Consider the following 25,787-nt stretch of genomic DNA (forward strand, 5'->3'; position numbering starts at 1 on the left):
GGTCACAGCCTCTAAATAAGTCTGAGTCTAAATAAGCCTGATAAGTCTCTGAGGACAGCAAGCAGTGAGGATCATCGTGGGCCTGTGACATCTCCATGGTGTGAGGGTCAAGGTGGTGAGGGGATCACAGGGAATAGAAGTTGCCAATTGTCTGTGCAATGGGAGCATGGCGACGAGGAGGTCCCAGCAGAAAGGCCCAAGAACCATCACCACAATGTCCCCTACAGCAACTCTCTTTAGTCACGGACTCCACTCTGCAAGTTAAACCTTACACAGAAAAACAGGAAGACAGATGAAAATGGTGTAGCTCTGGCTGGAGGAGATGGGGAGGGCAAGAGCTCTACTTCCACCCACCATGTCTTACAGAAAACCCTGACACACGCACCCATATGCTGGCTCCTTTGTGCCTACAACAGTGTTGAGACCCTCAGAGGGTGGTTGTAGGATATGAAAATGAAGAAACAAACTCCCATCAATTCTACGGTTTCCCTTTAGTTCATTATCCTGGTAAAACGGTACCCATCCTCAAACACAAATGGCCATGCTTCACCCAAAGAGAGTCCCATTATCCTGGTAAAACGGTACCCATTCTCAAACACAAACGGCCATGCTTCACCCAAAGAGAGTCCCATTATCCTGGTAAAACGGTACCCATCCTCAAACACAAACAGCCATGCTTCACCCAAAGAGAGTCCCATTATCCTGGTAAAACGGTACCCATCCTCAAACACAAACGGCCATGCTTCACCCAAAGAGAGTCCCATTATCCTGGTAAAACGGTACCCATCCTCAAACACAAACGGCCATGCTTCACCCAAAGAGAGTCCCATTATCCTGGTAAAACAGTACCCATTCTCAAACACAAATGGCCATGCTTCACCCAAAGAGAGTCCCATTATCCTGGTAAAACAGTACCCATCCTCAAACACAAATGGCCATGCTTCACCCAAAGAGAGTCCCATTATCCTGGTAAAACGGTACCCATCCTCAAACACAAATGGCCATGCTTCACCCAAAGAGAGTCCCATTATCCTGGTAAAACGGTACCCATTCTCAAACACAAATGGCCATGCTTCACCCAAAGAGAGTCCCATTATCCTGGTAAAACGGTACCCATTCTCAAACACAAATGGCCATGCTTCACCCAAAGAGAGTTCCAAGAACAAATTATCACCTCCTTTCTCTACTTCCATAACCCCTGCCTCCCTGCCTGTAAATCCTATTATTAGCTTAGGTGAAATGCCCCTCTAGAAGAGGCTTTTCCTCATCCTTCCAACAGAAACAAAGCCTTTCCTCATCCCTCCAATAAATATAAATAGACATATTTTATCCCAGCCCCTTTTTCTATGAAATCATTTTCTTTTTGTTGGTTTGAGTTAAAATGACCTGTCACACACTTGTCCCTACCCCCATTAGTCTGTGAATCCTTGAGGCACCCCCTTAGAAAAGAACAGTGCCTTATTTGGGGCCTGAGCAGGGCAGATGCATTCAAGATGTGCAGTAAGTGTGGATTAGGTGTACACTGACATCACACCCCTTCCTCCCGCTGCACTGGCACAAGGCAGCATCCTGAGCCTCCCTTACCGGTTTGCTCCCCATCAGCCAAGCGATGTGACTTGCCTCTTTTGAACAGCTGGCTATCCCACCTTCTCCAGGAAGCTTGTCTAGATTAACTTCAGGATCACACGCCACTCTCAGAACCATCCTTTCTTCTTACCCTTCAACCAGCCCAGTTACACAGGATAGAATATTTTTATTTTGCTTGTCTCCATGGCCAGAGAACATCTCTGAGTCTGTTCATGCAGCAGCTTCTGAAGGGCAAGGCCCGGAGCCCACCACACTTCCCAAGCCCCAGTTTTGGCACAGAGACATGTTAGAACAAGCTGACATGAAGTATTTTTGATGACAAAAAAAGACAAGAAAGCCAACCTTGGATGTGTAGGAGTGGCCATCCGAGCCGCAGACCATGGCTGACTGTGCCACAGGACAGGGCTTGCACTTGACCAAATTCGAAGGTCCAACCCAGTGTTTGTGGGCCACGTTCCCCTTCTTTTGCCTAAAGATGAGAAAAAAAGGGGATAAATTAGTTGAAGTTCCAGATGCTATGAGTCTTTCCTCTAGGTTCCCAGAATAAAAGGCCAAATAAATAAAGGACTACCCAACCAGGCCGAGGGATCCTGAGGGCCTTTGCCAGCACTTCCATTTGCTCCAACTCATTGATAGGAAGCAGAGGATTTTGTCCCAGAAGCATAGATTCAACAAACCAGATGGACTGAGGAAAACAATGTAGCCATTGAAAACATGACTACTGACATGGGAAGATTTTTACAACACACAGAAAAAAACAATAGTGAGGGAATATGGCTTAATCAGCCCCAATACCATATGTGGCATATCACAGATGCCCAAAGAACAGCACCCCAAAGTCTGAGACTCTCCTGGGGCTCACAGGCAGCCTTTTGTGTGGATGACGCACAGGCATCTCAATGAGTGCTTTAGACAAAAGCACACCTCTGAACACAACTGAAAGACTTTATCACAGCTGTAGAAAACTATCTCTGGATATATTTTAAAGTAATTTCAGTCCAGCTTCCAATTTGCCATTTGATAGAGGCTCTGAGGTGATGTCACTTTCAACTGTTAAAATAATCAGAATTCTACTCTTTCATTCCAGCTCAAGTTTCCCCCGATTCTAACCTTTGTCATAATGATAAATGATGCTATTAGGATGGCTTATGTCCACGGAAGGAACCCCATCACTATATCATAAACCACTGAAATAAAGGCCTGCAGTTACTGCCACCCTTCCTCTCTTAGCCAAAGCTATTCTCCCAGCAAACCACTTGGAGCGACTCCCAGGGCCTGGGGCCGAGTTTTGGTTGAAGGATACCGGTCTCTGGATGGCCCATCAATCAGGCAATTACTGTGCCTTTGAAATGTTTGGCACTGGCCTTCCTGCATGATGGTTAGAGCTTGGGCTCTGGAGTCAGAAAGTACAACTTCAAATCTCAGCTCTGTCATTCACTCACAGTGCGACCTTGGCAAGGTATTTAATGGCACAAATCTCAGTTTCCTCATTACTAAAATGAAGGAAAATAGAATTGACTTCAAGTGGATATTGTGAAGATTAAATGAGCATATGTACCTGAAGTACTCAGCAGAGTGCCTGCAAAATAGGAAGCAGTCAAAATGGTAGCCATTACTACAATTATTACTTGCCCCCACATGCAGGATGAAATTACCAAACCATAGAAATGTGATTAATCCTCAGTCCCCAGGCTTGAAACAGCATTTTATTTTCAAAAAAATTCATGGAAGCGGAAGAAGGAAATATTTTCTACCAGGTGTGGAATGAATCTCCAGTCCTCAGGAATTCAGGTTTGGTATCTAGGGTAACCTACCCTCTTCCAAATGAAGGAAAGTAAGCAAGAAAGAAAGACGCATGAAGCCAAGAGCACCGTTAATTTGGTTCTTATTCTAATTCAAATGTACTCTAGCAATTTGGGGGAGGCAGGAGGAGGAAAAAGGTCTGTTTGGGGAACAACCTTTGAAGGTGATATCAGAGAGGATCAATAGGTACCCACAGCACAGCACGTGGGGCCCCCAGAGATCCTAGGCTGGGCAGGCCACAGGGCTGAGCCTATCTAACTACAGAACCAGAGAAGAAAGTCTTATGAGTGTCCCTTGAAATCACCTTGCTTGTTCAACTTGCTTGTCTTACTAGTGGGGAAAACGGAAACTCAATGAGAGCCAGAGTCTTGCCTGAAGTCACGGGGCTGATCAGTAGCTAGACTTGTGATGGCATCCACGCAGCTGTAGAGAGTGTCCAGGGATGTGTCTCTCTTCTTTAGCGCATCTCAGCCCAACCTAGATTACCAGCTTGAAAATTATTTGAAGGCACCCATATGTGTGTCATTTGGGGTCTTCTCTCCAACACCTCACTGTTTTCACAGCTGCTGCTCACCTTGGCTTTGCCCTCTGGGATTTTTTAAAGTCTATTATTTCCATTTATAAATTACATGGACATGAGGTTTCCTATTATCCTTCATCAAACATACATTACTCTTTCAGGATTTGTTCTAGGCTACTGGTAAAGGGATGGTGGGTGCGACTCCTTGTGGAGAATGAGCGGGCTGTCAGCATAGGGTTAATCTTAGGGTACATGATTCCTTCAGCAGAACACCAGACATTTATCGTCATTCACACAGCAGATTGTCTGACACTGATAATGAATCAGCAAATGCAGAAATAAGTTCTGGCATCTGGCAGCCCTGCCCCTGGGTCAGTCCCCAGTGTGCATGTCTACAGCTGAAGCAATTCTTGTTATGAGTTCCCAGAAAAGGGCTATAAAGTCCAAAGAGTGGGTAGCTTCGCTGCAGCAGACATAACCATGTACAATGATGCCCTAGAGGAAAAAAAGCCTGAGGGAGCTTAGTCAAAGTCAGGGGAGGAAGACGTAAACACTGAACCAATGGCTTTGAAGAAAAGATGGAACCAGCTATCAATCACCAGTTAATGACAAATCATCTTTATCACTGGACCTGAATTTCACCATTAAAGTAAATTCATTAAGGGGAGGCAAGGAGGTGAGGCTGATTGGTGCCTATCAGAGGGCCTGGTGCATCCCGAATGTTATCCCTGTGGGGTGGTGGGGAGGGGGTCCCTATGTGCTGACCACTGCAGTGGTATCTCAATAGTTAATCGCAAAATCACAGAATGTCAGAACCGGAAAACACCTTAAAACTACTCTACTTCAACAACTTTATTTTCTAGGTAAGGAACCAGAGACACAGAGAGGAAGTGACTTTCCCGGTGTCACCGAGAAATAGGACGAAGTTACATCGTCTATATTTGTTGAATGGAAGTTGTTCAGGAAACCTGCATCAGTCTGGGACTATTTTCATCCCCTGTTTTGGCATCTGTACTTTCATTACCATGCCTCAGTTTTATAAATAATATTCCTTTGAAACATTGTTCCTGGCTCTATACCCGCAGAGGAGCAAGCTGGACATACTTGATATCAGGTGGTTATGAATTATGCCCAGGTAAAACCATCTTTGACTTCTCCTAGGACACCTTGGGGACTCTGGGCACAAAGGCCAAGCCATTCTGAATGCTCTCAATTCCAATGAAACAAGAATACTTGTTAGATGGGGGCAAACTCAGCTGTTGCTTACCTCCACAAGGTAAGACTCTAGTGGAGATGGCACATGATTCTGAAGTCTCTTTCCAGAGGCCAAGTATGTAAAGTTATGTACAAATATATGTGAGCCCAAGGAAGTAGAACTTTCCCGGCTATTGTGTATTTTAATCCCCACAATTCAGTGCAAATCATAAAAAATAACTAACCCAGTCAAGGCAAGGGACTAAGATTTTTAACTCGAGATATTTCCATTCTTGAGTCAATGAAGAGTGAAATCCAATGAAGGTATCTTGATGAGATTGCTATGCCCAATGTCACAGTTATTTGTCAGTTGGGGTGACACAACAATTTAGTCTGAGCGGCAGGTTCTGTCAGCCTTCTCATTGGCCAGCGAACCCTAAATCTACCCCAGCCCAGCTGGTACCAAGGGGCAGCCACATCTCCTGCAGGCTGATGGCACCACACACAAAATTCCAACCCTCAAGCCCTCCATGATGGCAAGAAGACAGATAATCAATAGATCACTGGCATTTCTTATTCCTTTTTGTTCAACTGTGTCTTCTCCATCTTTTTTTAAAAGTATACTCAAATTCCCAGCATTATGTTTGTGAAGCAGAGGAATGATTGTTAGGTACAAATCTCATCATGTGATTCTCATGCTTAAAACCGCCATCTTCAGCCGGGGACAGTGGCTCACGCCTAAAATCCTAGCACTTTGGGAGGCTGAGGCGGGTAGATCGCCTGAGGTCAGGAGTTTGAGACCAGCCTGGCCAACACAGTGAAACCCTGTCTCTACTAAAAATACAAAAAATTAGCTGGGTGTGGTGGTGGGCGCCTGTAATCCCAGCTACTCGGGAGGCTGAGACAGGAGAATCACTTGAACCCAGCAGGCAGAGGTTGCAGTGAGCCAAGATCATGCCACTGCACTCCAGCCTGGGCAACAAGAACGAAATTCTGTCTCAAAAAAAGAAAAAAGAAAAAAAATCTCTATCTTCTCCCTACCTCCTAGGGCATAGTCTATACTCCAAGCTTGAGAATTAAACTGTCCCAGCCCACCTTCACAGGCTCCCTGTCTGCCTACTCCCCTTCCCAACACACACATGCACACTGACCACGACCAACACCAATTTTTGCTCCAGCCACTCTCAGCTGTTTCCCAGAGCCAGCTCTTTCCCATGGGCCATCATGTGGGTTTTCCTTGACCCACATTTCTCCCCTCATCCACCTTTCTCCGCCGCTTGCCTAAAATATCAGTTCCTCAGAAAGCCTCCTAGGCCCCTCCACAGGCAGGTTGGCTGCACTCCCACTCCATCAAAGCCTTGTGACCACTTCTGATTGGGCTCTCTAATTTCCAAGCGAGCACCTTGATTTAACTTGACAAAAGGTTAAGAGGTTATTATTATTCCAACAGGACATGGGGCACACCCAGGCTAAAAGCCTGGGAAGCCCATGCTGGATACCTCCCTCTTCCTGCTCACACCAGTTTTCCCTACCATGCAGTCCTATTAAGTTCTATCTCCAGCCAGCCATATCTAACACTTAAGTGTCTCTTCCACGTGTCATGCAAATTCAAGTCTATACGACTGGACAATTATTTTTCATCTGCATAACAATGTCTATTCCTTGTTCACGCTTCAAATCCATTGCTTTCTGTGAAGTCTTGCTGACCCTGTAAACTTCATCCCAAGTAGTTAACCATGACATTGTTTTTCCAACATTATAACCTGTTCAGTCCCAACTGTGGCATTCACTACAACGTGAAAGTTCTTTTTGTGTCTTTCTTCCTCAATATACTATGTACTCCTTAAGGGAGGTGACTGGGTCTTAATCATGTTGGTGCTTCCATACTTAGAAATATGGGCAACACTTGGCACATGATCCTACTCAGTCAATAAGTGAACATATTGTTTTGGACCTTTAGAATGTTCTCCTTTTATTTCTGGAAAATGTTAGCACTATGGCAAAGACAAAAATGGTGTGTTATTTTAAGCAACAAGAATTCAACAGGCTCTTGTTTCCAGAAATCCTAATTCAGACTATGGAAAAAAAAAAAAAAAAAACATTCAGCAAAAAACCCCACAAAACTCTAGAAACAACTGAGAAATGGGTGGAGGGAGCTCCGCTGTGCATCAGCGGACTAAGGATTCCCACACTCTTCTGTCTAGAAGTCAGACAGTTTCCAAAGCTGCATGAGGGCCTCTGATGATGTGGTTCCAAATTGTCAGCAAATATTAATCTTCAGGATTCAGGAATGATAAATCAGAATGCTGAAATCATGTTTTTCTATATTTCTCACAATATTTTATGTGTTTTTTTATACAAGCAAGAAATACTAAGTTTAGTAGTATTTATAAAGACATGCAGCCTAGAGCAAAAATTCAAACACTGGAAACTGTCATCCAGCATTATTGGGTAGTACTTAATTAACATAACAATTGGATCCTCTAACAAGTTAACAGTACTGCCCAGAATCACATATTGACATTGTCAAATTGAAGACTTACTTTGCTACGAAACAATTCTTTGGAACCCCACTCAGAGGATTTTTATAAAATATACTATTGAAACAAATCTATTCACATTCATCTTATTCACAAGAACAACTCTCCATGAGTGGCTGACAGGACTATAAGCACACTCTTTTAAGATGGCAACAGCTACAAGCAAGACGGACTGCCCACGTCATAAACCCTCTCTTCAAGGTGCTCCTGTCCTGGTTCCTGGGAATATCAACCTTAACCTTCAACTCTATACCTCAGTGTTTCCCACTCTTGCTTTAGACTGGACCCCACTGAGATATCCCCACCCTCACCAACCCACACCCTGCTACCTCCCCCACAGGTGACACCAAGGGAGTCCTTGATGACATCAATGTGACCCAGCCTTTCACTTGACCATGGCATAATGGGACCACAGCCAGGCCCCACAGCAAGCAGGTGGCAAGACAGAGTAATTTTTTTTAGCAATAAATACATGTACAGGTGTAAATTTCCTGACATAATCCTGCTAAATGAAATTCAACAATCTGTGTCAAAAATATTTTAATAATGGGGAAAGTAGCTGCTAAAAACATGAGAATTGCTGACTTTTTCTTTCAGTCACTGAAGGAGGGCCATTCATTTTACTCAGTACACTCTGCCATCTACCATGTTTGTATAACTTTAGATAAAACTGTTTTTGCTCTGCATATGAACAGCTGCTGAAGGAGTAAAGCAATTCCAGATACTGAAGACCAGCAGCAGCACTTCACTTGTTTCACGTGGCTACTACATGCCGGTCTAATTGCCCTGAACGCATCTCCCTGATTCCTCACGCATAGCAACTACTCTGAGGGTAAATGCTATTAATAACCCCATTTTACAGATGGGAAAAAATGAGGCTTACATAACCAGTCCTAGTAACTGGACCTTCTTTTCTGTCCTGTCTTTGTTCTCTTATCACATCTCTAAGACAGAGACCTGTCAGCTCAAAGGGATGAAGAACCCACCAGAGAACGATCCCTCTCCAATAATAAGAGCATTTCCTGGCACAGAAGGATTACATGCATTTTACTTTCATGTTACTATCAAATTGCCTATTCAGAAATAATATTGAATTTGTTTGCCAAATCAAAACTAATTGCTTCTAAAGCAGATAGTTAACATAGTGGCTATTTTGAACCAGAGACAAAATAATGAATGTTAATTGAAATGAAAAACATGTTAACCATTGAAATAATCTGTCATGTAAAATGATGCTGTAATTCCTCTGTTGTTAGGGTTATTTGAGTCATTATGCTAAGTCATAAAATTATACAGGAAGAACATAATGGCCTGTGTCATTTACAAATGAAAGAGATTCCCACGAGAGATATTTTCCATCGTGTGGTATGTGGGCTCACATGTCTCCCTCCTGTTCCAAATGAAGAAGATCCCAGACACGAGATCATGTCCAAAGAGTCCAATTTTCCTAACAAGGCAAAGAGAACTGAAGAGAGTGACTCCTGTGCGCCTGAGGGTATCCCAAGTGCTACTGGGCACGCAATGGTGCAAAAGACTTGCTGTTTACAGAAACTTGAAATTTAAAAGGACAAATATGTAATAATAAAAATAACAGCAGCTAAACTTTTATTGCGGCCTTATTATGCCGCTGCTGCTAACGCTGTTACTATTACCCATAATAGTTCACATAACATGTGTCCAGCTCCTGTAATGTACCAGGCATTCTTTCAAGCCCTTTATGTGATCTGTCCATCTCCTCCTCCCAACATTCCCAAGAGGGAGAAAAATCAAGGAAGAGCATGAGAATCTTAGGGAAGGGGTGAGTTGGGGAGATTTCATGGGAAAGCAGACCTGGGGCGATGGGAAGGACCCATACTCACAAGATGAACCCCCAGCATCAGGGTGGAGGGCATCCATTGATTCAAGCTGGGAGGTCAACCACAGGAATGCCAGCACATTTATGTGCTTCCCCCCATCTTGCTTGGCCCAGATAACGAGAGTCAGGGTCTCCACACATCCAGGTCAAGACTTGCTCATATCAGGAGAGACAAGCAGGCCCCAGAAGAAGTAGAGAGCCATCATCCCAGGGCATGCTTCCCAAACCAGCCCCAAGCCAGGTTTCTCAAGCACCTTCAAAACTCCTAGGAAAAGTGCACATTTAAAAAGTCTTAGAGCAGAATCAGGCCCACCAGAAGGATACGTATCTGGTATGCATGCAATTCCAAAAGCATGAACATCTCTCTGGTGTACCCGAATGTCGAACTCTAGACTGTGGTTCATTTCAACTTGGGACGCCATGATGTACCTCTCACCTGGACTGCATAATGGCCAAGGCAGCTGAGGAGAATCTAGTCTTCATAGATGAGAGAGGACTGAACAGCCTCAAATGAGAATTTCCAAAAAACACTTTATGTGTAGGTGCAAATAAATTGAAAATGAGTAAAGAGGCACACACCAAATGTGTAACACACCCTCAAGTAAAGTAGGATTGAGGACATGAAACAGAACTGCTGCTTTGTTACTCTATATGCCTTTCTGTTGCTCAGTTCTCTTACGACCGTGTATTGCTGATCTAAATCGTTCAAAATCTAAAAAGGAAATGCATTTTCAGAATTTCTGAAGACACATACGCTGCTGGACTCACACCTGTCCGCCAGTCTCACATTTCTATAGCAATGCTTAAAGAAACCAACGTTGTCACAATCAAAGAAAGATCTCCCAAGTGCAGGAAGGAGGCTGAAGAAAGGAGTTCACCTAGATAAAAGCTTCCTGACTGTCCTCAAAAGTTCAGTGGAGATGAAGAGATGAGATCAATCCTATCTGAATTAAATTTCCACCTTAATATTTTGAGGACCTGTTTAAGCAAAGCTATCAAAGCTGAAGGTATAAACATTCCAAATGTGTTAGGATTCTACAGTCTTTACTTTTTCAACAAACACTTATTAATTACCTATAATGTGCCAGAAATTGAGCAACAAATTCAAAGATACTGCTAGCACTGCATTAAATGTACGTACCATAACATACACTAAATCGGATGATTATTAAGCATAATGATCATATTTAATTTCTCTGAACAGCTAAATTTACTCAGAAAAGGTGTTACCTTAACTATTTTTGTTCTTATTCTTATTTTGAGACATTAAAGATCACAGACTGCTAACTTTTCCAACAAAATATTTATATGGCAAGACATTTGCTATTAATTTCAGGAATCCCATGAGCCAGGCTATATTTAAATATGCCAGGAGCAAATTATGTGGCCAATGGGAAAACAGTAAGAACAAAATGAACTTGCCAGATCACAATCTACATTTCTGGTGGTTCACACATTTTGGAACATTACTTGAATCAACGTTTCCCTATAAGTGAAACCACATTTTTATATCATATATTTAAATATATAATATGTATTATTATATATTATATATAATATGTATTATTATATATTAAATATAATATATTCTATATTACATATAACATTATTCTATATTACATATAGTGACTTTAATTATATACTATATATAATTATATACTATATATTTGATTTCATATATATATTTATAAAATAGGGATACTAGTATTCCTGGACATCATATACGTGTGTGTATATATATGTATTTTATATACATATATAAAATAGAAATACTAATATCCTTATTATCCCTATTATTATATTGTATAAATATTTGGTTTAAAATATATATGATATATAATTGTTATATATAATTATTAGTATGTTATTATATGTAATATATAATACTATGTTATTATATAATGTATTTTTTGTCTGTGTGTGTGTGTGTGTATATATATATATATATAAAAAATATATAATGTTCAAGGATACTAGTCAAACCTACTTCCAGCATTAAACTCACAATATCCTCCATGTTTCCTGACCAGATCATGAAGACTAACAGGGTGATGTGACCAGGTAAAGTCCACTAACTGGGATGAGACTGCAGTCTGCACTTGCCGTTAAGAGAGTGACAGAGCACAGCCAGTAACACTAAGGGTGTCTGTAAGGCAGACACCAGTGGGGTTTTACCTCAAAGTTCAGTTGTTGAACAAGCAAGGCCCCTGGGACCTGCACACAAAAGCAGTTTACATGCATGCGCACACACACACACACACACACACACAGGCACTCTCAGGCTCTAAAATTCTGCTTTGCTAAGGAAAAGTGCCAAGCAGCAGTTTAATTGCAAGCTATTAGGGAAATGTAAATGAACAGTTGAGCTTTTTTTTATTCCCTTAGGATAACAGTGATGTACTCTGTTTTAAAAATCCATTTCTTACTAACAAGGGTCAGAAAAGAAATTGTTCCTTTTGTCCACTGACCTTTGGCATTTGGGTTTGATGTATTGTTTTGCTGCTTTTCTTTTTTCATTGGCCCAGTAAAGAGAGGTCCATCTCTATCCCTGAGACCTTAGAAGAAATCTTTAGCAATGGACACACTAATTGGAAAAAAGCAAATACTCATCAAGCAAACCCAGGGCTGAGAACTTCATTTGGTATCTCCGTCCTGAGCATTCATAATCCTGCTTCTTCACATGAGGAGCCAGACCAGCTGGGGAAGCACAGATTCCAGCTAATTGTAGGCTCAGGTGTGCATACAAAGGCTGGCGCAAGCATATGTAATTCCACTGTCAGCTTCACTGTTCTAATCTTGGAAAACACTTGCTTACATTCCTTGAGGGCAGTTAATTATCATGGGATGTGCCCATAGGAGAGAAAACACCTGTAATTGTTTTCTGGTCACCAGCAGCAAAGCCCCCTGTCCTGGGAGGGCTGGGTGTGATCTCCCTTAAGAAGGAGCAAGTCAGTAAAATGAAGCAGAAGTGTCTTCAGGGACATGATGCCAGGACAGACACAGAGACAGGCTAGATCCTGATCGAGACATGGCATTTGAGGAGCTGAGGCTGAACACCATTCCCCATAAGACATTAGTGGTGGGTCATTCACAAAAGTGCTACAGGAGGCTGGTACAGCCAGATGCACACCATTACTTATCCCCTGCTTCAGAAGTGTTTTCACAGTCAGTGTCGGAGGAGAGTAGACGGAGCCCCAGAGAAGCTCCTTCTCTCCTATGTGGCCCTCGCTGGTAGGACGTTCTCTGGATTGGTAGTCAAGAACTCTGGCTAGCTCCCCAGGCCTTGTGTTTTCTCCAACACTTGTCTTCTGCCAGTATGCCCCATCCCTTCCCAAGGGTGAACTCAAGTAGTAGCCCTCTCTGAAAAGGTCTCAGATAGCCTCCACCTCCACACACATTTGCCCTGTATTCCCAGCCACTCATACATAGCTGTTTATCACTGGCCACTTTGGGCAATACAGCTGGGTACTCAACTGCCCCTCACGCAGAGACAAGATGCTCAAAACTGTGTCAGGACAGGGAGTGGTAAGCCAATGTGTCCCAATGCTGTTCCACAGCAGAACCAGATAGAACCGATTCTACCTGGACTGTGTTGAAGTTATCAGGAAAAAGCCTTTTGACTCGACCTAAGGAAGATAACTCAAACATCACAGAAGAGCAGTCCACACAGGAAAGCTGCCTCAGAAAGTTGGTAGGGAGGCTCCCAATACTGCCAGAGTTCAAGCAGAAATCACCTAGAGGAAGGGGATGTTTCCATTTATTTCACCTTGTCATCACTGAACATCCTGAATCACACTGAACATCCCTGTATATAAACCTGTGTGTGAATGTCTATTTACTTCCATGAGATAGATCAATCAAGGAGGTCAAGATACCCACCGGAAATGTTACACCAATTTGCATCCCCAATGTCAGCACCCTGAAGGAGCACGACTTCATGACCCCAAGACTCCGCTCTGCCTATTTCCACCAGGTATTGCTCTGAGAACCGCTCCGATGCAAAGGATTTGGAAATACCACCAAAGATCTGTAGGTAATCACAGAACCATAAAGAGCAACAAGCCAACTTTCCCGCGTAACACAAGATGAAGAAAATGGTGCAAGGAGAAACTGCTCAAGTTGGAGACCAGGTAGACTGGAGGGAAATCACACATTTCAATTAGTTTGCAGCATATTTCAATTAGTTTGTAGGTGTATCCCAGGCTCCCACATGGCAGAGAGCAGCAGCTGTGGGTCTGAGCCCCTCTCAGGGTTGAACAGCTCACCACCAAGCCCCTCTTCTCTGCTTCTCCCCAGGACAGAAAGTGAACCCATGAGGATGCCGCCTGCTGCTTCCCCAGGCTTATTTCTGGCTGTGTGGGCAACACAGGCCTCAGGCAGCCTTGTTGCCTCCTATTCTGAAGGGCAACATGGGTGAATCCTGTGGACCAAGGGGAGAGGAATCAGACCTCAGAGAGAAGAGATTCTGGAGACTACAAGCCTCATGGCTGAGGCAGTCCTTAAGGATACACCTAGGCCAGGCATGGAAGAGCCTCGGGGCTCAGGAGCAGTGAAGAGCCATGCAGGCCCTCACTGAGACGGTCAGCAGCGTGGACACTCAATACCCGTCTCTCTCCTTTTTTACTTCCTTGAGGCAGAACCAAGGCCATTCTGCAGCACTCTGAAGAACACGGAACTGCGGCTCTGAGAGACTCCCGGGGCCAATGAGATGGATGGCATCCTCTCACCACTAAGGCCAAGCCTGCAGCTGCAGAGGAGAGCTGACTTTAGATGTGTGTAGTCACTTGGCACAGAGAGAGGAAGGCAAAGAGATGAGGCCCTAAATAAGCAGGCTACCAGGTTGGGCAGGGTGCAGAGTCTAGGTATGTTGCTCTTTCTCAAGAACAGGGCCACTTTCACAGCAGATTGACACATTACCTCCAGTTTCCCTGGGGAGTTTCATAGACACACTCGGAGTATTTTCTGTGTACCCAGGAATGTGATAGGTTCTATGCAGCAAACCAAAGGAAATAGGATATACTCACTTCTCTCAATGGTATTAATAGCTCTAACTCTTACTCTAAGCATTACTTTGCAACTTGGCTGACCTAACACAGCTTCCATTAAGTGCACCAGCCTGGCCCTGCACCCCCAGGTCCTTTCTTGATTTAACTGATTCATTCATCCATTAAATATTCCATGAACACCTGCAGTGTGCCAAGGCCTGAGCTAGGCACAAGGGATACAAGAGTGAACTAGTCATACCCTGCTAGGGCTGATACTCTAGAGGGAATCTGGGCATTGTAAGTGAGTGGTAAGAGCAAAACAAGCAATGGAGTATTCGTTCAGCCAGTAGAGAAAAGCAACAACTGCTGTAGATCAAATGTTTGTGTCTCCCCAAAAATCTGTATATCAAAATCCTAACCCCTAAGGTGATGGTATTAGGAGGTGGGGCCTTTGCGGGGGGTGATTGGGTCATTAACTCACCTCTCACAAAGGGATTAGTGCCCTTATAAAAGAGACCACAGAGAGCTGGCTAGCTGTTCCCACAATGTGAGGACACAGTGAAAAAATGTCCTAGTAAAAAGGGACTTCACCAGACACAGAGTCTGCCAGTGCCTTGACCTGGAACTTCCTAGCCTTCAGAACTATGAGAAATAAATTTCTGTTGTTTATCAGTCAGTTTCTGGTATTTTTGCATAGCAGCCCCAAACACGATAAGATGAAAAATTGGTACTGAGAAGTGGGGTGCTGCAGTGACAAGTGCCTAAAAACGAAAAGCAGCTTTGAAACAGGGCAATGGACAGAGGCTGAAAGAGTCTGAATGTGCATGCTGGAAAGAACCTATATTGTCATGAAAGGATCTTTATGGCTATTCTGGTGAGCGCCCAGAAAGAAAAGGAGAGACCTGTAGAGAAAGCTTTGATCACCTTAGAGAATACCTAAGTAATCCTGAACAGAATATTGGTAGAAATTGGACAGTAATATAGTTTGAATATCTGTCCCCCCCAAATCTCATGTTGAAGTTTGATCCCCAATGTTGCAGGTGGAGCCTAATGGAAGGTGTTGGGTCATGGAGCAAAGCCCTCATGAATGGCTGGCTGGGTGCCATTCTCACTGTAATGAGTGAGTGGTGAGTTCTTGCTTTTTTCGTGTCCATGAGAAATAATTGTTAAAAAGAGCCTGGGACCTCCCTCCACTTTCTCTCTTGCTTTCACTCTTGCCATGTGATGCTGCTCCCCTTTGCCTTCCACCATAAGTGGACACTTCCTGAAGTCCTCATCAGAAGCAGATGCTGCACCATGCTTCTTGTACAGCCTGCAGAACCATGAGCCAAATATATCTGTTTTCTTTATAAATTACCCAACCTCAGGTATTCCTTTACAGCAACACAAACATACTAAGATAGCAAAGGTTACTCTGATGAGGACTCAGGCATAAATGAGGGATATATTATTAGAAACTACAGGTGGTCAGGTGCAGTGGCTCACACCTGTAATCCCAGAACTTTGGCAGGCCAAGGTGGGTGGATCACCTGAGGTCGGGAGTTCGAGACCAGCCTGACAGACATGGAGAAACCCCATCTCTATTAAAAATACAAAATGAGCTGGTCATGGTGTTGCATGCCTGTAATCTAAGCTACTCAGGAGGCTGAGGCAGGAGAATCACTTGAACCTGGGAGGCGGAGGCTGCAGTGAGCTGAGATCGCACCACTGCACTCCAGCCTGGGCAACAAGAGTGAAACTCCATCTCAAAAAAAAAAAAAGAAGAAGAAAGGCCACCTTTGTTAGAAAGTGGAAGAAACTTGGCTGAATTGTATTCATGTCCTAGTGTCTGTGGAAGGTAGAACTTGCAAGCAATTAAACCGGATATTTGGCTGAGGAAATATCTAAGCACAGTGTTCAAGAAGTGGCCTGGCTCCTTCTGATTGCTTTTAGTAAAATGACTCAAAGATGAGATTATTCATCAACAGGGAGGCAGAACTTAAGGATTTAGAAAGCTCTCGGCCTATTCATGTTGTAAAGAATAAGAAAACATGTTCTGGAGAGAATGCTAAGGGTCTGATAAAGTGACAATGTAGAAAGGAGATCAGTATGGGTCAGTCCTCTCAACACAAGCCAGGCACTATTCAGCACAATGGTGAGATTAGTCAGTGACCTAAACAGAAGCCAAGAGCTATCATCAAAGACAAGGAAAGAGCAATTCAGAAATCATCAGGGCTGCTCTACCCATCACAGGCCCCGAGTACAAGAGCCACAGTGAGTACTACGAGGCCACCACAGAAAGACCCCATTCAGAAAGACCCCATTTGGGCAACACCCACCTACTCCAACAGCTCCACACCAGCAGAGCTACCAGTGTATGATTCCAGCCCAAGGGAGCTATGGTTGCAAGAACCAGAGACATTGCAGGGCGACAGGGCTACCTGGAGCCATCAGGGGCCCAACCCCTGCCTGGCAAGCTGTGGGGACAACACAGTTATCTCAATGGGTACAGAAGGTGAGACTCTCATTCCAGTGGGCCTGGAAGGCAGTACCCCTACCCCAGTGGGTCTGGAAGGGAGGAACTCTGCCCAGTGGACCTGAAGGGCAGAATATCAAGTCACAAAAGATTATTCTTCAATAATCTTTTATTTAAGATTAAGTAGTTAAGGTTTACTACTATTTGCCCTTTTGAAGTTTTGACTTACTTGGGGCCCGTTATCCCTTTCTTCTTTTCTATTTCTTCCTTTTGGGATGGTAATCCTACACTTATCCCACCATTATATTTTGGAACCTCACAACATGTTGGTTTCACAGGTTGACAGCTGGAGAGCAATTTGCCTCGGGATGAACAGTATCTTGAATCTCATTCCTATTGGATTTAGATGATATTCAGATGAGAGTTTGGACTTCAGACTTTAAAGTTGATGTTGGAATGAATTAAGACTTTTATGGCTATTGAGATAGAATGAATATATTTTGCATGTGAAAGGGACATGAATTTAGTGGGGGTCAGAAGAAGAATGCTATGGACAATGTTTGCATCTCCCCAAAATTACTATGTTGAAACCTAATCCCCAATGTGAGGATATTTGGAAGTGGAACCTTTGGAAAGTAATTAGGTCATGAGAGTGGAGCCCTCATGAATAGCATTGGTGACCTCATAGCAGAGGCCCCAGAGATATTCCTGGATTCTTCTGTTATGTGAAAACACAGCAAAAAGACAGCTGTCTACAAAACAGGAAGTAGGTTCTCACCAGACATAGAATCTGACAGTACCTTGATCTTGGATTTTCGAGCCTCCAGGACTGTAAGAAATAAATTTGTTTATAAGCCACCCAGTCTATAGTGTCCTGTTATAGCAACCCAAATGGACTAAGATAACAACTGACACCACCCAGAACATTAAAAATAGCAGGGCCCTTTGCACATATGAGCCTGAAAACCTCTGTGAGGTTAGCAAAGATTGTTCCTCCATCTGATTTGTTTCCTGAGGAACTAGAGGTTCAGATGAAAGACTAAATTTATTGGGTGCCTACTATGTACTGATACTAAGCTCACTGCTTTCCTTATAAAAATATCACAATGTGGAGTTTAAAGTAATCATTTTAGAAGGAAACGGAGCTTCAGTGCAGGAAGCAGCTTGAGGGCAGAGTGGCTCTTACACAGAAGATGGGTTTGGGGCAGCACGGCCCTGGTCCCCCAGCTGTGCCATTTAACAGGTGTCAACATTAAGCATGTCCCAGTGGGTCTGAGCCAGTGTCCTCATATGCTCTTAAACACTAGTAAATACTAATAAACACTACTAAGTAATGCTCCTTATCTGAGTTCACCCCTCCCTCAACCCCAACTGCAGCTGGAAGTGCTTGCTTCCTTCTTAGAACTTCCAATTTATTTCATGGGATTTTCTATCTTCTAGATTAGATTACACACATTCACATTCTTAACCTCCTCTACTAGTCTACAAGCTCAATCAGGATATCTTTAGGATTTTTAATGCACACCCTCTAGATTCTCTCATGTGGTACGAATCTAACCCTCTAGATTCTCTCATGTGGGACAAAAGTCTGCTTTAAAGAAAAAGAATTTAAGGAAATACAGTCCACCCTAAACCACACAATTCTATCACTCTCCAACTGAAAGTCACATAAAACATCCCATCATACCTGGTCTGAGAGCTGCACATGTCCTCATGGTCTTCAAGGTATTGCAGAATCTAGCCCTGCCTTTCTTTCCAGCCTGAGGTATCCACACTCCCTTAGTCACCTCTTTCCTGCAGCACAGGCCTCCCCTTTCTCACTTTCTTTGGGACATCAAGCTCCTTCTCTTCTTCACTGACTCAGAGGCTGTTCCCTCCACTGAGAACACTTCCCCTCCTCTCTGCCTTGCTGGCACCTACCCCTTTGTAGTTGCCCGATAGGTTCTTCTTGCCTGCTACACAGGAAAAACCAGTTCACCGAGACTGTGATATTACAGAAGAGAAAGAGTTTAATGCAGAGCTAGCCAAGTGGTCGGACAGGAGTTTTCTTGCTCAAATCAGCCTCCCTGAGAATTCAGAGACCAGGGATTTTATGGATAATCGGGTGGGCAGGGGCCTAGGGAATGGGTGCCACTGATTGATGGGGGATAAAATCATAGGGCTGTGAAAAACGGTTCCCATGCATTCAGTCCTCCTCAGGGTAGAGGCCACAGGACCGGTTGAGTCATGAGTCCCAGGTCCAGGTGGAGTCAGTCAGATGCTTGCATGCGCAGATCTGAAAAATATCTCAAAAGATCAATCTTAGGTTCTATAATAGTGGTGTTACCTATAGGAGCAATAGATAGAATAGGGAAAGTCACAAATCTTGTGACCTCTGGTCACGTGACTCCTGAGCAGCAAGGGATTAGAGAAAGGTAAGCTGGTAGACAATGGCTGGTTATTGTTTAGCTATACCTACATGTTAGCCGAATTCAGACCCCTCCCGTAGTCCTAATCTTGTGGCTTTTCATTAGACTCACAAAGGTGGTTTTGGTCCCCGAGCAAGGAAAGGGATCATTTTATTTTATTTTATTTTATTTTTTTGAGATGGAGTCTTGCTCTGTCACACAGGCTGGAGTGCAGTGGCCGGATCTCAGCTCACTGCAAGCTCCGCCTCCCGGGTTTACGCCATTCTCCTGCCTCAGCCTCCCGAGTAGGTGGGACTACAGGCGCCCGCCACCTCGCCCGGCTATTTTTTTTTGTATTTTTTAGTAGACACGGGGTTTCACCGTGTTAGCCGGGATCGTCTCTCGATCTCCTGACCTCGTGATCCGCCCGTCTCGGCCTCCCAAAGTGCTGGGATTACAGGCTTGAGCCACCGCGCCCGGCGGAAAGGGATCATTTTAAAGAGGGAACTTCCCCTCTACTCTTTCCCCCCTCATCCTTCTTTCAAAGTTTAACTATAAACTAAATTCTTCCCATGGTTGGTTTGACCTGTGTCCAGGACTAAGCGAAGACAGCCAGCCTGTGAAGCTAGAGGCAAGAGGGAGTCACCCATGCTAGACTTCCCTTGCTGTCATAATCTTTCCAAAGGCGGTTTTACCTTTGCCCCCTGCAGAGGCAGTGATTCTTAAACCACTCCACTCTTATCCTCCTTAATCTTATCACAGTTTATTAGATATTTAATTTTTTTTCATCTGTCTCTTTCAACAGACTTTAATCTCCACATGGGTAGACCATGCCAACTCATCACAAAACTCCAAACATATAACACAGTGTCTGGCAAATGGAAGGCACTCATAAATATTTGTTGAATAAAGAAATTATGACAAACTCCAACTTAGTGGGATCTGAAATAATGACCCATAACCCAGCATCACCAGAGCATGCACGTGAGCAGTTTTCTGAGCTAGTCCTGCTGAAGCAACTACAGGAAGGACTCAAGCTCTAAAGCATTTCATCACTGTCACCATATTCAGAGATGCCCTCCCCTGGTGCCTGCCAAGAAAAGGAATCTAGCTCCAGGCCAGAGGGTCCCCTGTCACTTTGCTGTCCACTTGGGAATTCCTCACAACAATGGAAAGTTTGAGCCAGGTCTCCTCCTTTCCTTCAGGTCAATGTCACCATTCCCAAGCTGGACTTGAAGTTCACTGGGAAGCATGACACCACAGCACCTCCAGCTGTGGATGCATCAATGGACAAGGCAGGCTGAGAGGAGAACTTCTCATTACTTGGCAACACAGCAACATTGGGTTCAATGCATACCCATGAAAAACCTCATTTAAAAGAGTGCCTTGGAAAGGTGCCAAGGTCCCCAAACTAATTAACTTTCATCTCTCCTGTCCCTCTGTGTACAGAGGGCCTGCCCTGTGTACCCTCTCTCCATGAGGAACATTAAAGACAGAACATTAGCTTGAGAACATTCTATTTAAAACAAAAGTCCTTCTGAACATAGCCTGGAATGTCCATCTAAATCATCTGAAGTCCATTTTCCGGCCCAGAACCCACATGGTCAGCGCCCCAGATGGGTCCTACTGTGGTGGCTCATATCCATAAAGAATGTTTTTCACGGTTCATTGGTTGGATTAATCTGATATAAAATGTCTAAACTGAAAACCTCTGGGTTTGGATCTTGATGAGTTTCGGCAGAACAGCAAGTAAGTGACAATGGATTTATTAACAACAAAGGAGAAGGAAAGTGATTAAAGAAAAATTAAAATGAAGTAAAAGTGGGAAAGTTCAATCTCATAACTTTTATAAAAGAAGATGATATCGGCTGGACGTGGTGGCTCACGCCTGTAATCCCAGCACTGTGGGAGGCTGAGGCGGCGGATCACGAGGTCAGGAGATCGAGACCATCCTGGCCAACATGGTGAAACCCCACCTTTACTAAAAATACAAAAATTAGCCAGGCATGGTGGCACATGCCTGTAGTTCCAGCTACTTGGGAGGCTGAGGCAGGGGAATCTCCTGAACCCGGGAGGTGGAGGTTGCAGTGAGCCAAGATCATGCCACTGCACTCCAGCCTGGGCAATAGAGCAAGACTCCATCTCAAAAAAAAAAAAAAAAAAAATGACATCTTTTGAGGCCACACAGGCTCTGGTCTACCTGAATACTAAAAATTATCTCCGGCCGGGTGCGGTGGCTCATGCCTGTAACCCCAGAACTTTGGGAGGCCAAGACGGGAGGATCACGAGGTCAGGAGATCGAGACCATCCTGGCTAACATGATGAAACCCTGTCTCTACTAAAAAATATAAAAAATTAGCCAGGCGTGGTAGCGGGTGCCTGTAGTCCCAGCTACTCGGGAGGCTGAGGCAGGAGAATGGCGTGAACCCAGGAAGCGGAGCTTGCCATGAGCTAATATCGTGCCATTGCACTTCAGCCTGGGCGACAGAGCAAGACTCTGTCTCAAAAAAAAAAAAAAAAAAGTCTCCAGAGCTTGCTAGGAATTTTTACTCAAGATGGGCAATTTAACATCTTTAGTGAATTGCAGGGGGGCTCAGGTTTGTTATTTTCTCAATGTTTAGGGAGAGATGTGCTCATATAGCAGTTCACGCCTGTATGCTGCCCAGCAAGTCCTGATCCCTAGTGGAAATCACAGCTAGTAATTATCTATTCAAAATAGGCACACCTACCTCAACCTCCTTTTTCTAATCCGCTGAAATTCGATGCAGGAAATACACCAATATGTACATTCCTTAATAAGCAAGGACACCAATAAATACAGCAACTGCAGCCCCATCATTCTGGGCAGAACCGCAGAGAAGGGCAGTGTACTTAATGCCATTTTACTGGAAATGGAGGTAGGAAATCAGAGGGCATAGTTAATCAATCCCTGGCCCTGCCATTCCCAGCTTCACAGACACTTGACTTATTAGCATCTGAGCATGTGCACATCCTGGGAATTCAACCATAAAACATTCTCCATCTCCTACAGATAAATCATGGCTCAAAAAAGATGGTGATCCAGTGCTTTGGGGTCAATGGAAAATATGAACTGCCCCTTCTGGAAGCGTTTTTTGTTGTTGTTGTTGTTGTTGTTGTTGTTGTTTGTTTATTTGTTTTCCAGCAAGTACAGCCTGGAGGGGAGATGACAAGCTCCCAGGGCAGAGTCTCTGGTTCTTGATGGTACATCTAGAAACTACCAGGTCAGGCAGGAGGTAGGAGTCTCACTGGTCGACCTTGCCAGGTAAACCTGCCCCACCCACCCCCATCTTCAGATGGCACTGAAAGCATGTTAAATGAAAAATGGGAAAACAAGGCAGAACAAGGTGAGTGTGACACATTTTACTGGTAGTCTTCTTTTGTTATTTTTAAAATGTATTTGTAGGCCGGGTGCAGTGGCTCACACCTGTAATCCCAGCACTTTGGGAGGCCGAGGCAGGCAGATCACAAGGTCAGGAGATAGAGACCATCCTGGCTAACACAGTGAAACCTCATCTCTACTAAAAATACAAAAAAATTAGCCAGGCATGGTGACACGCACCTGTAGTCCCACTTACCCGGGAGGCTGAGGCAGGAGAATCGCTCAAACCTGGGAGGCGGAGGTTGCAGTGAGCCAAGACTGCACCACTGCACTCCAGCCTGGGCGACAGAGCAAGACTCCATCTCAAAAAAAAAAAAAAAAAAAAAAAAAAATTGTATTTGTAAAACCAGCCTAGCGAATTTGCCTGACAATGTGCAGGATCTGCCTCTCATTCTGTTCCTTAATCCAAGGGACTAAAAATTCCACATAATTATTCACATCTCCATTATGAATTGCATTTTACTCTCTGCTGCTCGTCATTAAGATCATCTAATCAATAGTCTTCGTTTCAGAGAGAAAAACAAAGGAACAGAGGAGTTAAGTGGCTTGAGTTATAAAATCTTGTTCAGTGAAGGTTCCACAAGCAGCTGGGTCCTTACCCTGAGCACAGCCATAAAGTGCTTCTGCTGTTTAAAAGAAAGAAGAGAGGGGCTTGTGGGTTTAAAGTAATTAAATATCTCTATGTTTAAGTGACATGTGGTTTGAATGATTACTTTCGGAAAAGCCAAGAAGGGGAAAAATGAACTCAGAATTATTGCTTTGGGCACAGAAAGAAGAAACAGGTTTAACATCAGGGCACGGACTAGTTGCTTTACAAGGGGCAAGGACAGAAGAAAAGGTCCCAGGCATCTATATAGCAGCACCTCTAGGGCCAGGAGCAGATAGGCTGGGGCGGGGGAGGGGCAGTTATCACTAAGGGAAATGCCCGTCAGGCTCCTGGGAGCTTGCCCCATGACTTTACAGCAGAGGAGGCTGCGCAGCACAGGCAACGGGCATGGAATCTGGAAGTGCACTGACCTCCACTGTGGTTCCTAATCTTCCCCTTACTGGCAGTGTCCAATTAGGACAGTTATTTATAGAACTTCAACAATCCCATCTGTAAAATGGGTATTATAATACCGACCTAGCAGACTGTTGTGAGAAGTCGGTAAGATTCCTCCTGCAAAGGGTGCCTAACACAAGACAGGTGGTCAGTAAGTAGCATCCTTGAGCCAGCCACTTTCCATCTCATCTTCTTTACTGTCCAGTGGTATTTATTTGCAAAACAACAGATCACAGTGATGATGTTTCTGTTTACAAAGATGACTGATTTGGAAGAGGGAAACCCAAAACTCCTTGCATTAATTCCACAATCAGTGTAGGGATATAGCACCAAGCTCTCATTGGCACCCTATCCAGACCCAGAACACAGTGAATGAAGATCCTCTGAGCTTAAAGGAGGACCCCCAAGCAATGCATGAGCCACTTGGAGAAGGGGCATAAGCTACCTAAATATAAAATCATAGTAATGAATATGGACACAATCACTCTTTGGTCACTGGCAATGCCTTGACTTGTGAAGTGCCAGAAAGCCATCCAGACACCCAGGAATTACCCACTTCCTGCAAGGCCACGTGTCTTCCAAACCTCGACAGCTATGTGTATGTATAATCAACCAGTTCAAAGCCCCTGTAGCAGGAGGCAGTGCTTTGTTGTAAAACAAAACTGAGATGAAATAACCGTCATCCTTTCAAATCTCCTCTGAGAGTTTGGTATTTGAGGCACATTCTGTGATGTACTTCTCTCTGACCTCGAACACTTTGATTCCTTTTTTCAAGTTCACATAAAAGACAGAAAGCTCTCAGATCGGTCTACTGTATCGAGAGCCTCGACTGGATCTGAATTCTTTGCTGGTGTGGAGAATTAGTTGTTATTCCAGATAGTTAAGAAGCGGAGATAAAGGGCCATTACATTAGAGAGGCCCAGCCCATTGGGAAGTCGGGCCATGTCTGCTCCTTATTTAAAAACAGATTAGTTCCCACTGCTCCCCAAAGGCTTGAAGGGTATACTTAGATATTGTAAGTTCCATCCTGACATCCCTCCCTCCCATTCACAATACACTTGCAGAATTTGAGAATGTGGCTTGTCTGGAAGGCTTAAAACAAATGCTTCAATTTTCCATTCTCCAAATGAAAATCAATGGCAACAGAGAGGTAAAATCAATGTTCAGCGCTCTGTAGGGAAACCTCCACCCTCTGCCTCACAATCTCCCACCCCACAGGACAATAAATCAGAACCAGCCATGCAGACTAGCAGAAAATCCCTGAGGGCAGAACCCTCTGCAGGCCTGAGGACTTTCTGTTTATCCCCCTGTCCCCTAAGAGAACATTTTTCTTAAGAATGCCTATGAGAATGTTTCTAAAACCTAAGTCAGGAAGAATAGTACAATAAAAACCCTTCTTCCGCAAACAACCCCATTTACCAATGGGATCCTGGGCATCTAAGACCAGAGTGTGACTTAAATGTCTTCCAAAGGGTCTACTTTATGATCGAGCCTTACAGAATGCTTAGGCACTCAATGATCACTGCTCTGAGGACAAATAACCTGTTTTCTGTCATCACAGACTGGTCTGTGTTCTCTAAAATTTCATGTAAATGAAAATTGTACAGTATCTCCCCCTTCGTGTGGGAGGTTTGTCTTCTTTCACTCTGCCTAATTGTTACCAGATTCATCCATTATGTTGGATGTATCAATAGCCTATTTCTATTTACTGCTGAATAGTAATCCATTATGAGATAGACCACAATCTGTCTACTCTCTCACCTCTTGTTGACATTAAGGTTGTTTCACAGTTTTTATCTATCACACATAAAGCTGATATGAACACACAGGAGGGAGTCTTTAAATGCACGTATGCTTTCATTATATTTTAGAATCAAATCTTTTGTTGTACATGTTTTGCAAATATTTTCTCTCAGAGTGACTTGTCTTTTTCATTTTTGTAAAAGTATCTTTAAAAGACCAGTGATGAAGTCTAATTTGTTGCTTTTCTTTTTGCATTACCATTCAGGCTTTTTGTGT

The 25,787-nt window shown here is 43.8% G+C and overlaps 1 protein-coding gene and 1 long non-coding RNA gene across 2 annotated transcripts in view; one reads left to right on the forward strand and one right to left on the reverse strand.

The window, feature by feature from the left end:
- The window catches only part of SPOCK1 (SPARC (osteonectin), cwcv and kazal like domains proteoglycan 1), a 520,870-nt gene that overhangs the window by 130,024 nt on the left and 365,059 nt on the right, over positions 1–25,787 (reverse strand). Inside the window, exon 5 of the mRNA XM_005557859.4 lies at positions 1,930–2,056. Coding sequence (XP_005557916.1) covers positions 1,930–2,056 — 127 coding nt within the window. The remainder of the gene's footprint in view (positions 1–1,929; positions 2,057–25,787) is intronic.
- Positions 17,707–20,835, forward strand: LOC135971427 (uncharacterized). Its single transcript, XR_010587628.1, has 2 exons — positions 17,707–17,770; positions 20,532–20,835. It is a non-coding gene; the product is annotated as an uncharacterized lncRNA (long non-coding RNA).

Source organism: Macaca fascicularis, chromosome 6 (genome assembly GCF_037993035.2).
Source record: "Macaca fascicularis isolate 582-1 chromosome 6, T2T-MFA8v1.1".
Taxonomy (NCBI): Eukaryota; Metazoa; Chordata; class Mammalia; order Primates; family Cercopithecidae; genus Macaca; species Macaca fascicularis.